Raw genomic sequence first — 18,491 nt, forward strand, 5'->3', positions numbered from 1 at the left:
GCGGACAGCGCGCTGCGGCCAGCGCACTGCGCTGATCCGAAGGCAGGAGCCAGGTGCTTCTCCTGGTCTCCCATGGAGTGCAGGGCCCAAGCACTTGGGCCATCCTCCACTGCACTCCCTGGCCACAGCAGAGAGCTGGCCTGGAAGAGGGGCAACAGGGACAGAATCTGGTGTCCTGGCCGGGACTAGAACCTGGTGTGCCGGCGCCGCTAGGCGGAGGATTAGCCTATTGAGCCACGGCACCGGCCCTGCTCTACTTCTGATCTAGCTCTCTGCTGTGGCCTGGGAAGGCAGTGGAAGATGGCCCAAGTCCTTGGGCCCCTGCACCCATGTGGGAGACCTGGAAGAAGCTCCTGGCTCCTGGCTTCGGATTGGCGCAGCTCCGGCCGTTTCGGTCAATTGAGGAGTGAACCAGTGGATGGAAGACCTCTCTCTCTCTCTCTCTCTGCCTCTCCTCTCTCTGTGTAACTCTTTCAAATAAATAAATAAATCTTAAAAAATAAAAATAAAAAATAAACCTGTATCTCTGAGGCACAACAAAGGTACTGAGATACCCAAAGAGACCTCACAGAACATAAGCTTTAGTAAGACCTACCTGTCTCACTGCCCTGGGGTTACAAACAAGCCTGCAAATGTCCCTAACATTCTCTCCCACAAATCAACCTCAGCATTGATTAAGCAGCTGCGTCTACAGATGAAACACTTCCGTGACTTCAGACACGCATCGCGTTTGCTTCTTCCTGTTCCCCTGTACTTTTATTTCCCACACTTCCATTCTTTGCTGGCCACAAGAAGGAACTCTGAATACGGAGTGCCAACCAAAAGTGACAGGAGCCCACGGCTTTGGACCAAACTAGAGACGTCAACAGGGTCGCCCAGGCTGAAGCTCGTCGTCACCCAACTGAAAGCAGGCTGTTAGCCGACTCTCTAAGAAACCCGGAGAGGGAACAGGCACATCTCTCACAGAGGCCATCTCCCGCGCTAAGGAAGTTTCCCCTCAACTTTAATCCCTAAAAATACAAGGGACCTGAAGGAACCTGTGCTGAAGCGCCCCCTCCCGCTTTGCAAGGACAGTAACTCAGAAATGACCCATCTGCTCCTGGGTCCCCAGTGCTGCTTCCTTCCAACACCCCCTCTGTTATGGAAGGACAAACTGCAGGCTAAATTTGAAGAACAAGGACAAGGACAGCCCAAGGTAGGATCCCTGCCCTTCCCCATCACTCCCACTCCACAGCCAGTGCATCAGGCTCCAGCGTGACAGCCACCCTTCTCAGGTGTAAGTGTTGCCACATACTGGGTCCCCTGCCTCCTCTCTGCTCCTCTGATCCTGCCAGAGTCTATTCTCCTCCTCACCACCCACCCAAACCCCAGGGGGCCTCCAGGGGTCACCTGCCACCCCCTCCCTGCAAACGCGCTTTCCCAGCCTTCTGCAACCCCTCAGCGTCCAGTCCCTGCCTGGCTGTACTGTGTCCCTTCCTCTCATCACCATCTGGTAGAGCCAGGGTACTTAGCACATTGCATGAAAAATGGAAGAGAGAAACTTATTTGGGAGCAAAAAAATTTCAAAGTCCATTCACAGTTTTTTCATAACACCCACTTGCCATGAACTTTCTGCCATGCTCTCCGATCGGTGTTTTATTCCTGTTTGGGCTCTGTCACCAACACTCCAGGGCAAGCTTCAGAGGAGACAGACGCCTCTATCTTGCTCCTTCTGCAGCTACAGCAGCACGAGGCACACAGTAGGCCCTCAAAAACTACTTCCAGACTGGAACGGGCACTGTGGCACGGAGGGTCAAGCTGCTGCTTAGGACACGCCCATCCTGGAATCAAGTGCCGCCTCTGCTTCCAATCCAGCTTCTCGCTGATGCACCCAAGAGGGAGCAGATGATGGCTCAAGACCTTGGGCCCCTGCCACCTCCATGGGAGACCTGGAAGGAGTTCCTGGCTCCTGGCTTCAGCCTGGCCCAGCCCCAGCCATTGCAGGCATTTGGGAAGCAAACAGCAGAGGGGAGATCTCTGTCTATCACTCTTGAATTTTTTTCAATGATTTATTCATTTATTTGAAAGAATTACAGAGAGAGAGAGAGAGAGAGAGAGAGAGAGAGAAATTTCCCACCCCATTGATTCACTCCCCAAATGGCTGTAACAGCCAGGGCTGGGGCAGGCCAAAGCCAGGAGCCAGGAGTTTCATCTGGGTCTCCCATGTAGATGCAGAGGCCCAAGCAGTTGAGCCAAGGTGCATTAGCAGGGAGTTGGATTGGAAGTGGAGCAGCTAGGACTTGAACTGGTGTCCATATGGAATGTCAGCGCTGCAGATGGCTGTTCCATAGCACTGGGCCCCAAATAAAAATTTTTTTAATTTAAAAAAAAAAACTCATAAAAAAAGTATTTGTGGATGGAAGACACATGCATACCAGTGACTCAGACCAAATCAAAAGAGGATCAAAATTGGATGTAGATGCATTCTCTCCTCATTCCAGGCTTATAGCCTAATTATAAAAACTTCTTCCCATCCTGTAGATGCAGCTCCAGGATCCAGTACTTCAAAAAACGTCAGGAAAAATAGTTGTTTACTTTGGTGCAAAAAATTGTTCAAAATCCATGCAGGGTTTTCTCGTAAGATGCATTTTCCATGAAGTTTCTGAAGCCCCTCACGTGCAAGGCCATACTGGAAAGAGCACTGCATGGCAGCTCCTTCGCCCAGCCCCCGCACACGGGCCGTCCCTCTCCGCCCTGCTCACACTGTCCTAACAGAGAAGTGTCCCACTCAACTGTGACTCCCAATGCAGCCTATTTCAGACCACCAAGAACAGATGTTAAAGAAGGAAGCTTCACCCACTCCCCAGGACCAAATGAGTAAGATGTTCTCAGCTTCCAAGTGTTCTTACAGACTTTCTATACCAGTGATGAAAACAGCATTAAAAATACATGTGCTTCAGTGCTGGTGCAGTGGCTTGGCGAACAAAGCTGCCACCTGCAGTGCCAGCATCCCATATGGGCGCCAGTTTGAGTCCCGGCTGCTCCTCTTCCGGTCCAGCTCTCTGCTATGGCCTGGGAAAGCAGTAAAAGATGGCCCAAGTCCTTGGGCCCCTGCACCCTGGAGGAGACCTGGAAGCAGCTCCTGGCTCCTGGCTTCAGATTGGCACAGGTCCGGCCACTGCGGCCATTTGGGGAATGAACCAGTGGATGGAAGACCTCTCTCTCTCTCTCTACCTCTCTGTAACTCTGCCTTCCAAATAAATAAATAAATCTTTAAAATAAATAAATAAAGAGCTGGAAGGGTGAAGAGTGTGGGTAGTGGAGACAACACATGTGATACGTGCACACAGCTGAAATGTGGATGGTAGAATCGATGCAGCTGCACGGTGATGAATGTGACTGTCCTGCCTGGGGCTACGGTTGTGACTGAGGGGTTCGAGACCTGGGAGCTGCACCCTGGAGCAGCCTCACAGCTGGCAGGATGAGCTGACATCCTGCCCACCGCTGTCTGGGCCTCGCCTGGAGAAACGCCCCCATCGCTGACAGCTGAGCCGTCTGCTCGCTGCTCCTGGCTCCCAGCAGAAATGCCTGAATTTGAAAAATGATCCTACTGGGGCTGCCTGTGGTGCCAGCATCCTATATGGGTACTCGTTCAAGTCCCTGCTGCTCCACTTCCCATCCAGCTCCCTGCTGATGTGCCTGGGAAAGCAGCAGGGGATGGCCCAAGTCCTGCACCCACATGGGAGACCCTGAAGAAGCTCCTGGCTCCTGGCTTCAGATCAGCCCAGTTCCAACCATTGAGGCCATTTGGGGAGTGAACCAGCAGAGGGATCTCTCTCTCTCTGCCTTTCAAATCAATAAATAAATCTTTTTAAAAAAAAAATACGAATACTTCAAGAAGTCTGTGGAAAATGGAAGTAAAAGATAAGTTTCTTTGCTGTAAAAAAAAATTTGACTTTCAGGCACATGGGAAATCTTCAAGAAGTTCATGGAAAGTGCGTATTAAAAAACTAGGGGTCGGTGCTGTGGCGTAGCAGGTTAAGCATCTGCTTGCAGCACTGGCATCCCATATGGGTGCTGGTTCAAGTCCCGGCTGCTCCACTTCCAATCCAGCTCTCTGCTATGTCCTGGGAAGGCAGTAGAAGATGGCCCAAGTGCTTGGGCCCCTGCACCTGCATGGAAGAACTGGAAGAAGCTCTTGGCTCCTGGCTTCGGATAGGCTCAAATCTGGCTGTTGAAGCCATTTGGAGAGTGAATTTGTGGATGGAAGACCTCTCTTTGTCTCCTCCTCTCTCTGTTAATCTGCTTCTCAAATAAATAAAAATAAAAATCTTAAAAAAAATAGAGAGACTTCAAAAATGTTTACAACAAAATGAGCTTATCTTGTCATTCCATTCTTTCCCAGAACTTCTGAAGTCCTTGAGTATAAGACGCACTGTGTTGAGGAAGGGAAACCAGCACGGTGCAGGTCATGTGACATGTCACCCACACTCCTCCCTTTTCCTTCCTGGGGCTGCCTCTCATCACCTCCCGCCCCTGTAGGGAAATCCACCCGGAGCGGGAGTTGCCGGGCTGAGCACAGCACTGGCCAGCAGAGCACTCCTGAGCGGGCTGGCAGGCGCGGTGCTTCTCCTCGCAGGAGGAGACCCAGCGTTTCAGAAAGGTGAAGCACGAGGCCTCTGATCCCCACTGGGAGGCCTCCAAGGCAGGGGAGCCGCCTGCAGCCCCAGCCAGGCTGGAGGAGCCCCAGTGGCAAACAGGGGCTTTAGAACTCAGGTCCTGCCGTCGTCATTCTTTGGGTAAGGAGCGGGAAGTGAGTCCCGAATCCTCAAAAACCAGCGTCAAGTTCCACTCACGTCCTATCCACGGATCTGATGGATCAGACTTTGAGAAAGAGCCAAATCCCATGCTTGTTTCTGAGAACAGTCAGAAGGCAACTAAGAAGCAACAGAACAAGCAACAATACTACACCCTACCTATGCATATACACATATATACAACCTTACACTGCTAGCTATGCGCACACACGTGCGCACACACACACGCACGCAGCGACTGGCTGTGTGTGCCGGGGAGGAAGAGTTGGTGACCGCTCGTCCTTGTGAGAAGCTTGTCTCTCAAAGCCAGAGTCACCAGTGCCTGGGAGGACCTGCTACTCCAACCCAAGTGTTTAAGATGTGAAATGACTACACGAAGAGCTGAGGTACATTTCCAGGTGCACAAACATCCTCTGACTCTCAGCCTTTGCAGGGTGGCCTCACACACTGCGACGCTACATGCCGAATATATGACAGATTCATAAACAACCATTACAGACCTAAAAAAAAAAAGTTTAAGGGTGAGATGTACTCACTGAACAGGCTGGATGTAAACAGCTAATATTTTTTGGCATAAAGAATCACCAACATAGGTACAATGAAAAGAAAAGGAGGCAGAGACCAGAATTGCATGTATTTGAAGCACTGCTTTTACAACCCACGTTTTATCTACAGGTATAGAGCCGATGGCATGCTTTATTAAGCACCATACCCTCCTGGCTAACCTTGCCATCACCCTGTCGGGAACATATCACCCTCATCTTACAGGCAAGGAAGCCCAGCCAAGGCTGGTGGGGGCACCCACAGCCTGAGAGCTAGCGAGAGAAGCCAGCCAGAAACCCAGGGCCATCTGCATCCAAACACACGCCCTTTCCAGTAAATACTGCAAATGATTTGCTACAGCCAGGACAGATGCAACAACAGGCCTCCCACTGTACTTGTAAAAGCCCATCATCCATAGAAACCATTAACAGCAGCCTCACACACACAGCCTAACACTGGTCTACGTCCAGGTGTATCCATTAGAGCGACTGGCCAACAGGAAATTGTGCAGTGAGGGCACTAAGAGACCCATTCCTTCAATGAGGAAACTGAGATCCTAAACGGTTAGACGGCTTTGCACCACCGGTATGTGGCAGAGACAGGATGGAGGCCGATGTCTCAACTCTTTTCCAGAGTCTAGAAGAAGGCAATTTTCAGACTCGGTGGAAAGAAATTACAAGAGAAGCAAATTATAAGCCATGTAAGCTGGCAGCAGCCATTTGAGAAGCAAAAACTGTGATTATTTGGATTAGGGTCATGGTGCATAGTGGTTTTCAGACCACCATTACATTGATTTCCTGGTGGCATGCTCTGATTTAGACAACACGGTATTCCTGGACCCTAAAGATGTCTGCTCTTGAAATGTTTAGGGAAACCAAATCAAGCAGAACACAGAGGTGTTTCTGGCAGACATAGCTTAGAGATAATAAATCAAAGGGAAAACTTGCTGCTGTATTGTTACACACAGAAATTAGTAGGGAAAAAATTGTACTTAATCAATGATTTTATACTGAGGTAACATCAGGTCTATGGGCCAAATAAATGTCAGGCCATCTCATCCAGTTTTAATGAAACACATTTTTCAAAATTTTTATAGAAAAGGACATAATGAAGTAGCATTAGGCTGTTCAGTTATTCCCTTGGTCTACAGATTACAGATCAAGCTCTATTAACACAGATCAAATGAGAGGAATAATAAGGTGCTATGTGCGCAACTGAAAAAGCCGAGATGAAAACTGAATGTTTCAATGAAAACCTCCAGGAGGACAGTTTTATCTACGAATATAATATAAAAGTGAAATCCACAGTTTCCTAGTATAAACGATGAAAATTCTAGATCACACTGACAACTGCATTCAAATCTTAATCTCTTTTAAACAACCCGACATCAGTAATCTATTCTATTTCAATACTCCCCTTTAAATAGAACCAATTTGGACAGTAGGCACAGTCATCTGGCTACTGTTGCAACAACTCCATCTTCTGGGAGTTCCAGACAGAAACTATTGTCTTTTGTAATATACAAATAATCCACTTCATTTCCCTCCGGACAATGGAAATGCTCACCACAGGCTCCCAGCTGTAGCTAAGGCGGCACAGGGGCCGCTACCATTGTTTACCAAGTGGCAGTTCAGCCAGCAGCTGATGGACTGTTCGCCCTGTTCCACATTAGCTCTCCCCCAAGACGACTACAGCTGCGCTCAGCACGGGCTGCACGACAAATGCGTGTGCAAAGCAGAATGTTAAGGAAAAGCAGAGAATATCCCATGTCGGCCTGGCTGAATACAAGGGGAAGACAGGGAAGGAGGGGCTGCAAACACTCGGGCCGCTGAAATCTGCTTCTTCTTGTCCCAGAGGGGCCCCCCACGCCATGCGGAGTGCCTGCCGTCAAGGTATGTTAGAGCCTGAAGCTCGACCGCAAGCAAGAGAGAGGTTGGCATGGTTCAGTGGCCACCAATGCAACCAGTGCAACTGAAACTCAACGCCCTCCCTCCAGAAACCGTTCCTCTCCCAGAAGCTGCCGTTACCTGCCCTTGAGGCTGGGGGCAGCGACGTGTCTCCTTTTAACCAAAAACAGTTGGCATGAAATAACTGGGATAGCAGGGCAAAAAGAAACAGCCCTGCTGGACATCAGCACAGTTAGGGTCCACCACTGGACCAGGCAGGGGACAGGGGCAGGTGGTGAGCCCGTCGCCAGAATGAGCCGGTGAACTGGGAGCCTGACAAGCCCGTGGAGTCAGAGCGTAATTACCACGTTGGCCATGAGCACTGCAGCCTGTCTGACTGTCGCAGAGCACTGGGGCGAAACACGGGGCAGCCCAGCCCAGAGGAGGAGTCAGTCCTCCGCACGAAGAAAGGCACCTGGGTTTTGTTTAAGAAGAAGCAAAGGCGTCTGGATGTTTCAACTCACTCCCTTTCATCTGAGAACACTTCCAAACATCTCTCTGAGTTTTTCCACAATCACCGGAGGACAAAGAGTGCGTGTCTGTGTTTCCTGCAAAAGCCAGCTACCCACACCAAGTCCCCCCAGTGCCGTCTGACGAAGGTGGAGAAGAGACAGAAAGCAGGCGTACTGTGCAGCTCCCTGCGTACACCTGCTGTTTCAAAAAAGAAGGCAGTCTGGCTAACGACCAGGAGAATTTCGCCAGCAGTAAGACATCCTCCTGTGGTTTTGCTGGCCTTATTCTCCCGTTCGATTATGCTTTGGTCATTAGCGCTCACAAACTGTGACAGTCGTGCCCAGTAACAAGAGTCCAAGACTTTACGTGATCACAACACTCCAGAGAGCAGCCATTCCTGGGCCAAGTCTCTCTCTGCTGGGTAACATGGGGAGAGGGGGATGCTACATGTAACTGTGAGAGCTCTGTAAAGCATTCCCCATGGAAGGAGCTGCTTAGAGATGCACTTCTGTCTACCATCTTTAAAAAGTACCCCCGGACAACACCAACAACCCAAAGAGAAGGTCCCACCATAAAGCGCAGCCAACTTCCACCTGCAGAGGCATGGACCATCGCCCCACCCCACGCTCCCAGCCTCACTGTGCACCAGCGGCTCGCTACCTTGTAGAAAAGGACAACAGGACACTTTTTTCTTTCCCAAATCGAACTACTGTAATTGAAGCTTTTGAATAAGTAAGCACGTGCCTCATGCTCACCTACATGCAATCATTCTAGTTTCCCGGTCTCCTTCACACCCCTCCATCCAATTCTCTCTCTCCTGCTGTCAGAGGAAAGGGTGTGGAATGGACTCAGGGTAGCAAACAGATGGCCATGACGCCTTCTCCATGGGCAGTGGCAACTGAGCGCCTCCTGCAAATTAAACCTTGCGGGGGGGGGGGGGGAGCACTGTGGTGCAGCGGGTTAACGCCTCGGGCTTGAAGCGCCGGCATTCCATAATGGGCGCCAGTTCGAGACCCAGCTGCTCCACTTTCAATCCAGCTCTCTGCAATGGCCTGGGAAAGCAGTAGAAGATGGTCCAAGCCCTTGGGCCCCTGCACCCGTGTGGGAGACCAGGAAGAAGCTCCTGACTCCTGGCTTTGGATTGGCGCAGCTCTGGCTGTTGTGCCCAATTGGGGAGTGAACCAGCAGATGGAGGACCTCTCTCTCTCTCTCTCTCTCTCTCTGTGTGTGTGTGTGTAACTCTGACTTTCAAATAAATAAATAGATTTAAAAAAAAAAAAAAAACTTTGCCGGTGGGACTGCCGTGACCATTCATGCCCGGGCGAGTGGCGAGGTGCCCAGGATGGCCTCTGCACCTGGAGAGAAGACACAGGAGCCCTCGGGAAGCCAAAGCCTCGAACCACATTGAGCTAACACAACAACTCCGAAGCGGTGTAGGTGAGAAGCCAGCCCTGTTGGAAGCCTGGTGCAGCGGAAGGCAGAGGACAGAAAACAGAAGCAGCGCTGCTTACTCGTTACCTCGGTTCAAGTCCCTTTAAGTTTTCTGGTTCTCAGCCTCCTGAGAAACTGCAGTTGTGATAAACACAGAGGCAGTCACAGCCTGCGTGCTGTGAAGAAGCACTGCCCAGTCACACAGAACAGCACAGACCCCGGGGTCGCTGAGAATCCAAGAACCAGAAAGAGAAAGCAAATTACCAGGCACCCACGTACGCACTTTGACATGACGCTGGATCGCCCACCCTGACATCAAACATGTTGTGAGAAACACCTTTTCTTGAAAGAAAATCAGTTTGCTATTGCCCAGCAGTCCTGATTCAGGAAAACATGACTCCATGGGAAAACGCTGGGTGGAGTGGGTCGGGGACTGCGCTCTGAGCTGAGGCTACACGAGGGAACGAGATGATCTTTCTCACCCCCGGGGAGCTCAGCTCGCACTTGCTGGGATTTGTACCAGGGCTGCTCTCACCACAGAGCCACGCCACACGGTGCAACAGAGTTGCCTTTTCTCCCCCAACACCTAGGGGTTTGGCACTGTCGTCTATTACATAACGGTAGGTGACACACGCACACTACTTGAAACACCCTGCTCCAATCCCCAATCTGCCCTCTCTTCTTTTCCTCTGCCTCACTCTGCACAAGATAAAATAACTCCCGATAAGAGGGTTAGCTTTAGGACTGCTCAGCAGTTAATGTGTTCTGATTCCAGCTTGCACTGCAAGCCCTCAACACTGTTCACCTTAAAAACCCAATCCTCAGTCACACTGGCCGAAAACTGGGCCTTGAGCCAGCAGGTTCATCATTTGCTGAGCAAACAGCTCAGCTCCCATAACCTACTGATAGAGCAGGGCCACCCGGCCAGTCTGGGAGGATATTCATTAAGATCTTAACAGAGACGTGCATTGACTTACACCACTGGAGTCATTTACTAACCTGAGAACTACAGCACACTCAAAAGTTGGCTTGATACAAGCCCCCTTGCTCCCTCTCAAGGCACCAGCATTGTCTTGGTTCCCCAGCACCCTCCACACCCTCTGCCTCTCCAGCCCAGCCCTCCTCCCCAGGGAAAAGGACAGAGCCAGATTAAGCACCGCGGTGCTAACAAGACTAAGAGGCCACATTAGCAGGCCCTGCTGGACAACACTGAGAGACAGTGCAGTGGAAGCCGTGAGTCCTTAGAAAGTGTTGGCAGGGCCTGTCCTGACACAGAAAAACCTGCTCGTGCATGCGTGCAAAGGGCTGGCAGCAAAACACCACTGTCCCTCCACCCAGGCCACACTCCAAGGACCCCTTGTGAACTGCAGGTGTGTCACTACAAACGCCAGGGCCTCCTGTTGCCTGTGCTACCCAGAGGAGACCGGGAGGGACCCCAGCTCCTTCTGCAACTGCAGGAGAAGCCGCAGGCGAGTCTGCAGCCTTGGGCCCCTGCGCTTTCCAGAACCTACACAGGACTGCAACACACCTGCACCTGGGGGACCAGAAAGCTCGGCCAGGCAAAGCCTGCTGCCACAGGTGAGGGGGCAGGTACTGGCGCGGAGGTGAGGGTCGGCTGGTGTAGCCAAACAGATGACGGCCATCTCTCCCCCAACTTGTCCACAAAAGCAAAAGGCACGCTCAAAGACAGCAAGACTTCCAGAAAAGCTAAGCGGGTGAGAACGCGCGACCCACAGGTATCGGGCTCCCTCCTGAAGTTTGGCCGAACGTCCCAGCGCCTAATGAGCGCAGGGGCAGGGAAGTGCAGGGCTCGTGCAACCCAGCCCACAGCAGCGAACACTCCGGCGGCGCGCCCGGGACACCCGCGCCCACTCACCTTGAGATAGTCGTTCTCCGAGCGCAGCTCTTCCATCTCCCGCAGCAGCTCCTCCTCCGCCGCCACCGGCACCTGCACCAGCCGCGCCTGCTCGCCCGGGCTGGGCTCTTTGGGTGTCCCGGGAACCGCTCGCTCCGGCGGCACGCGTCCCCCAGCATCCTCCGCCGCACACGGTCCCGGAGACCCCACCGGGACCCCGCCTGGGCTGCTTCGGCCCCCGAGAGAGGCGATGGGGGGCGCGGCGAGGAGCACTGGGGGCTCGGGGCTGCCCGGCGGCGCCCCCCGGGCTGCAGAGCTTGGCGTGGGCGCTCCTCGCAGGGGTTCCCGATCGCTGGAGCCGGTGCCGGACTCCGCATCGCTGCTGGCTGCTGGGAGCAGGCGCTGCTCGTCGGACAGGGGTTCGGAGGGACAGTCGGAGAGGTCGGAGCTGCTGTCCGTGTGGCTGATGCGCGAGCCCGGCGCAGGGGAGCCGGCCACCGAGGTCACGGAGAGGGTCACGGAGGGGACGCGAGCGGCCGGGGCCGGGGGGCCGAGGGTGCGGACGGCTGGCGCCCCGGAACCGCGCTTGGCTTTGCGGCCCTTGGCGGCGGCAGGCGACAGTTCGGCCGCGGGCGGCTTCCCGGCCCGAGGCAGTGGCTCGGAGGGCCCCGCGCGCGCCGCCCTCCGGGTTCCCGGGGCGGCCTTGGCGCCGCCCGCCTCCCTGGCCCCAGCGCCCGGCGGCGGCTTGTCCTTCGCGCCGGGGACGCCGCCGCTGCGCCGGGAGAGGCGGCCGGGAGCAGCCACGGGCCCCGGCGAGGGCGGTGCCTTGCCCGCCAGGCTGGGCGAGCGCGGGGCGGCGGGCACCGCGACTCGGCTCGGGGAGGGGGCAGCCGGGGCCGGGCCGGGCGCGGAGGGCCGGGCGTGCAGGTCCTTGAGGAAGGGTCTGGCGGGCGAGGGTGCGCGGTGCAGCCGCCTCCTCTCGGCCAGCGGGTGGAGGTGGTGGTGGCGGTGGTGCTGGCCGAGCGACTGAGGCTTAGCGTCCGGGGCGCCGCCGCCGGTGGGGCCGTTCAGCGTCTCCATGGCCGGGGCCGGGACCGCCGGCAGCGGCTCGGGGCGGCAGTGGCGGCGGCGTGCAGCCTCCTCGCACGCTCGCTCATCACTGGTCCCCAGCCCCGCCCGGCAGCGCCCCGCGCTCTCGCCGTCCCCCACCCCCGATCCCCCCCGGGGATCCCCGCCTCGCTCTGGCCTCGCCGAGGTCACAGCCGTTCCAGTTCTCCCGGCACCGTCGCTCGCATCCTCTAGACTCCGGGCTCGCGGGAGCGCCGCCGCCGCCGCCGCCGCCGCCGCCTCGCACTCCTGCGCTGGCCCCGCGGCGGCGCTGCTGGCGCGCGCCCGCCTCCCCGCCCACTGCCAGCCCGCGCCCCACGGCGCCCGCCCGCTCCGGCCCGCGCCCGCCCGCGCCGCTCCCGGCGGAGAAAGGCTGCACGCGCGCGCCCCGCGCCCGCTGCCCGCTGCGCATGCCCCGCCTCCCGCCAGCCGCGCCGGGGCCGGGGGCGGGCCGGGGGCGGAGCCTGAGCGCCGCGGGGCGGGCGCCGCAGGAGTCCACGCGGCCTCGCAGTCCCGGGTCCCTGCCGGCTCTCTGATGTCCTGAGTGGTGGCGGCGGGGAGCGAGCGGGTGAGCGCCGGCCTCCGGAGGACACCGAGGCTGCGCCCGCTTTCCCCGGCTGACCAACGCCCCACTGGCGCTCCGGCCCCGCCCAGGGCCCCGCAGTTCCCTCCCTCCGCGGCCTGTCCTTTAAGGACCGTGGTACCCGATGCGCAGATCGCGTCCACGCGGGCAGGGCGCTGGGCGGCTGGCACCCGGGGAGGGAGGCGCTGCTGTTGGAAGCCGGAGCTGCGGTTCGCCAAGTTTGGGCCCTGGAACGGAGCTCGCATTTGTAGTCCCGGCCGCAAGCCAGGCATTGTTTTAGTTACCTCTCCCAACAGTCCTGAGCTGGAATGACTTGTGAGGACACAGGCACGGGCTGTGGGGTTCCTCGCCTGAGGTGCCTTAGCCGGCCCAGGGCCGAGCCAGGATCCAAACCCAGATCCACGGGAGTTCTCGGTCCTGCAGGCGCTTCCCTCCAAGAGCCTGGAGCTTTGCGTCCTGTTCTGTCACCTTCTGAACCCTAGCTCCTTCACCTGTGTGATCAGAAAATAAGTCCACCCCAGTGTGTGAGGATTAAATGGGCAAATATGAGGACACACTGCGCCCAATGAAAAGTGCTTTGTGCCTACCACTGAGCACAGGTGTTGCGTGGTGGGCAATAAATACCCAAAGGAATAAGGCGCAAGCTGCCCTGTAGCCTTGGCATTGGCAGGAGGGAGAGGGCACACAATAATTCCATTGTGCTGGTGTGCGGGGGTTAAACCAGCCTGGGGTGGGGGTGTCCCATTTTCCTAGAAGGACAGTTGGGGCTTGCCAACTCGTACAGAGCGTGGGGAGAGCGCCTGGTGTAGGTGGGAGGGCATGTAGGTGAGGCTGGAGGGTTGGGGCACCACATCGTGGAGCCTTGGGGAGCAGTCATGGCTGTAGCCATAAGCACAGGTGAGGGGACAACAGAAATAAGGATAGGGAAAAAAGGACAGACTCGTGAAAGTGAAAGGAGGGGCTGGTGCTGTGGCGCAGCGGATTAAAGCAGTGCTGGCATCCCATATGGGCACCGGTTCTAGTCCCGGCTGCTCCTCTTCCAATCCAGCTGGAAAAGCAGTAGAAGATGGCCCAGGTGCTTGGGACCCTGCACTCACATGGGAGACCTGGAAGAAGCTCCTGGCTCCTGGCTCCTGGCTCCTGGCTTCGGATTGGCGTGGTTGCAGCCATCTGAGGAGTGAACCAGCAGATGGAAGACCTCTCTCTCTGTCTCTACCTCTCTCTAAAGACTCTGTCTTTCAAATAAATAAAATAAATTTTTAAAAAAGAAAGAAAGAAAGTGAAAGGAAGCACATTCCACAGAATCACCCAGCTTGGCCACTTCCTTAAAAAAAAAAAAAAGTCTTACAAATCAGGAAAGCAGTGCTCACGGAAGTCATCTCGCCTGGTCCTGGACTGAGCTCTGAGGGCACCCAAACCTTGCCTGCTGTACTGCTGTCTCTGGTGTTTGTGGGTGGCTTCTCTGGGAACTGGGAGACAGCACATACAACATTGTAACCTGTGCCATAAAATCTCTAATTCAGAACCTGCAAGACCTCAGCCCCCTCTCAACGGGGGGCTGGAGCAGGACACTGGTTGGCTCTGGTGAGGGGGTGGGTGACCTGAGAGGTGGCTACAGCACACCTGCCTAGCCGGCCCTCCATGGGAGGGTGCCCTGACTCTCCCCCTCCATCCCCACGCGGCCCTTGTGGGTCTGAAACTCCAGCCCCAACCTTCACTGGCAATGCCCCCGGAAACCAGGTGTCTCCCAACACCCTCAGGACTCTCAGCACAAGCTTACCAGCTCCTCGTGGCGCCTGCAAGCGTGCCCGAGGCCGCCCCAAACATGTTTCAGCAAGGGCGTCTTCCCAAAATGTCAGACTGATGACCAGGAAGTTTGCAGCCAGCTCTCTCTTTTCCGACATTTAACCAGCCAAGCAGAACCCACCCTCCTGATCATGGCACACGTGACTGCTGGCCAGGGCAAGCAGGTGTTCAATAAGCTTTGCTTTCTAACATCCTGGGAGTTTGGGGTCTAAAGAGATCTGCTTGTATAATCGTTTTTAAAGCCATGTGTGATTTTTTTAAAGATTTATTTGTTTATCTGAAAGGTAGAGTTACAAAGAGGCAGAGAGAGAGAGAAAGGTCTTCCATCCCTTGGTTTACTCCCCAGATGGTCACAACAGCCAGAACTGGGCCAATCCGAAGATAAGAGCCAGGAGTTTCTTCCAGGTCTCCCACATGGGTGCAGGGGCCCAAGGACTTGGGCCGTCTTCTACTGCTTTCCCAGGCCATAGCAGAGAGCTGGATCGGAAGTGGAGCAGCCAGGACTCAAGTCGGGGATCATATGGGAGGCCAGCACCACAGGCATTGGTCTTACCCACAATGCCGTAGTGCAGACCCGAGTGCCCCTTCTGTAAAACAACAGAACCCAGTGCGGCTGTACCTGCTTTGTCCTCAGCACTAGGCCCCGCCCTTCCTCTACTCTGCTGTCTGGGAGGGAACAACCCAGCCTGGCTGGATTTCCCTGGGTCTGCTGTGTTTGGCCACTGGGGGGTGCTATGGGGAGATTGGTGTGAAGGACCAGGAAGGGAGAAACCCCTCCTGGGAGTCTCTGGTGTATCTCTCCTCTCTCTCTCTGTCTCTGTGTCTCACCCTCCAGTGGCTTCTTCACCAGGGCTGGGTCTCCTTTATGGAATGCCTGCTGCTTTTTCATCCGCCCACTGGCCCCGCTTTCGGGGTGGGCATGGCTTCCTGTGCTTGGAGATCCCCGGATGCTTCCCTGTGCCCTCCACGGCTTCTGTGACCAGTGCCCTGCCCCCTCCACTGCTGAGAGCAAGCCCAGGCCCAGGGGACCGCGTGTGACATTGGTGTAGTGAATGGAGCCTGCGTGTTGTGTTCCTGACCTCTACAGAGAGCAGTGTGCCACACTGCAAGAGCTGAAGCTCTGCCACCAGGCCGCTCTGGGTTCAGATCCTGCCCGAGTCACTTGCTGTCTCTGTGACCGTTAGTAAGGTATTGGTAGCAATACTGTCATCATTATTTTGTACCAGTGGAATGATCTCCAATACTCTTTAAGATGTGGCCAAACCAGACTTTGGGAAAGAGATAGGTATCTATTTGGTCTTTGTTTAGCTAGATAGAGAGGCATGAATTTTTTAAGATTTATTTAGTTGTTGGAAAGGTGGTTACAGAGAGACAGAGAGAGAAATCTTAAATCCACTGGTTCACTGCCCAAATGGCCATGATGGCCAGGGCTCAGCCAGGCCAGGCCAAGCCAAGCCAGCAGCCAGGAGCTTCACTGGGGTCTCCCTTGTGGGTAGCAGGGGCCCACACACATAGGTTGTTTTCTGCAGCTTTCCCAGGCACATTAGCAGGAAGCTGGATCAGAAGCAGATCAGCTGTGACTTGAACCCATGCTCACATGGGATGCCGCGTCACAGGCAGCTGGTTAACCTGATGTGTCACAACCCTGGCCTGAAGAGATGAATTTTTTTTCTTTGACAGGCAGAGTGGACAGTGAGAGAGAGAGACAGAGAGAAAGGTCTTCCTTTTTGCCGTTGGTTCACCCTCCAATGGCCGCTGCGGCTGGCGCACCGCGCTGTTCCGATGGCAGGAGCCAGGTGCTTCTCCTGCTCTCCCATGCGGGTGCAGGGCCCAAGGACTTGGGCCATCCTCCACTGCCTTCCCGGGCCATAGCAGAGAGCTGGCCTGGAAGAGGGGCAACCGGGATAGAATCTGGCGCCCCAACCGGGACTAGAACCCCGTGTGCCGGCGCTGCAAGGCGGAGGATTAGCCTGTTGAGCCACGGCGCCAGCCAAATTTTAAAAATCTTATTTTACTCAAGGCTGGTGTTGTGGTGTAGCGGTTAAAGCTGCCGCCTGCAGTGCAGGTGCTGATTCGAGTCCCGGCTGCTCCACTTGCAATGCAGCTCTCTGCTGTGGCCTGGGAAAGCAGTAGAAGATGGCCCAAGTCCTTGGGCCCCACTTGGGAGACAGAAAAAAGCTCCTGGTTCCTGGCTTCTGGCTCTGGATTGGCTCCGCTCCAGCCAGTGTGGCCAACTGGGGAGGGAACCAGCGAATGGAAGACCTCTCTCTCTCTCTCTCTCTCTCTCTCTGCCTCTCATTCTCTCTGTGTGTAATTCTGACTTCCAAATAAATAAATAAATAAAAATTTTTTAAAAATCTTATTTGACTCGTTGAGATGGGAAAAAAAAAAAACACGCACATTGCTTACTCAAGACTACAGTTCCCTTACTGCCCTACACTCCCTGCTATAATTATGTGCAGAATCTGTATCCACAAAAGATTGCCCAAACTAAAGTGTACTCCTGGAATCTATTTTCCAGTTTTTCCTATTATTTTAACACAAAGACACATTTAGAGTGTGAAATCGTTCCTGGCTTAAGTCATGAGAAATCCTCCTGTTTAAAAAGAGTGGAGAGATGGGAAACTTTTTAATAGAGTGGGTGATTTGGGGTACTCAGGAAACTCAGGGGGCTTCCCACCCACCCCAGGGGGCCCCACGGGCCCCACCAACCCCCCACCATGGCAGATCAGCAGCTGTATGCGGTGAAAATAGGGATGACCTTGGGGACCCTTGGACCTTGAGTGTGAGTGAGAGTGTAAAATGAGGTTTCTCTGGTTGCTTCCCCTTGAGATCTGCCTTAAAAGCTGTGGGGAGAGGGACCGGCACTGAGCCACAGCGGGCTAAGCCACTGCCAGCTGTGCTGGCATTCTGTGAGGGTACCGCGTTGAGTCCTAGTGATCCAGCTCCCTGCTAATGCACCCGGGAAAGCAGCAGAGGATGGCCCAGTGTTCGGGCCCGTGCACCCATGGGGGATATGTGCAAGAAACTCCCGGCTCCTGCTTCAGCCTGGCTCAGCCCAGTCACTGCAGCCATCTGGGGAGTGAACCAGCATATGGAAGATATCTCTGTCTCTTCTCGCTCTTGGTATCTCTTCAAATAAATAAATAAGAAAAAGAAGAAAGAAATGATGGAGGAGCAGAGTTTACTCAGCTGAACCTGCACAGGGGACAAATCCTGCTTTAGACGTCTCATGGAGTCTACTTAGGGAGAAGATGGAAGAGATCCTGAAGGTACAAGGAGGCCCCTTTGCTCGGACCAGTGGTTCTTTACGAGGGTGGGAGCGCCCCCTAGTGAGCATTTGGAAGTGTGTCGAGATGTCCTTTGTCGTCACGACTGACGGCCTCATGGATGCCTGGGGAAGAATTGTCCCACCTTCTGCGTGGTTTCCCAATGACCACTGAAGCACTGACAAAGATGAAAGCAAAGCTGTTGCTCATTATCTGAGCCTGCAATACGTTGTGTTTTACATATAAATCCATATTTTAAAAATATTTTCATGACTTATTTTTAACTGAAAAAATCATAGTTCTATTTATGGAGTACAATGTCATATTTTGAAATGTGTATAGCAAAAGTAGCATTTTTTTCAGGGCTGTTTTATATCTCCTGAGGTATTTTTAGGAATGCAGCTGCAATAGACACCAAGATGGCATTTTCATTGTATTTGGAGATTTTCAATGTGTGATTTTTATCTTTGACCACTGCATTATGAGGCAGTGCCACTCCAAGTACTGGTATCATCAGTGTAAGACCCCTGCATTTGCATTTTAATGCTGACTCTACATACAGTAACATCTACCTTTTCTAATGTGTTTGTACCTCAAGTTTACATATTGAAATACATATTGTTTTGTCATATATTGCTTTCTTATTAGTTCTATTTTATATTACCATTAGAAATTTGTATTGATTTTTTAAAGATGCACACT

General features: G+C 54.2%; 1 protein-coding gene across 2 annotated transcripts in view; it reads right to left on the reverse strand.

Annotated features, from left to right (window-relative positions):
* Positions 1–12,104, reverse strand: part of MTCL1 (microtubule crosslinking factor 1) — a 132,689-nt gene extending 120,585 nt beyond the window's left edge. The window contains exon 1 of one of the 2 annotated variants that reach the window (XM_062201373.1): positions 11,046–12,104. In XM_062201373.1, coding sequence (XP_062057357.1) covers positions 11,046–12,104 — 1,059 coding nt within the window. The remainder of the gene's footprint in view (positions 1–11,045) is intronic. The other variant, XM_062201374.1, reaches the window with a different exon arrangement.
* Positions 12,105–18,491: the final 6,387 nt, after the last annotated feature.

The sequence above is a fragment of the Lepus europaeus genome, chromosome 9 (genome assembly GCF_033115175.1).
Source record: "Lepus europaeus isolate LE1 chromosome 9, mLepTim1.pri, whole genome shotgun sequence".
NCBI classification, from domain to species: Eukaryota; Metazoa; Chordata; class Mammalia; order Lagomorpha; family Leporidae; genus Lepus; species Lepus europaeus.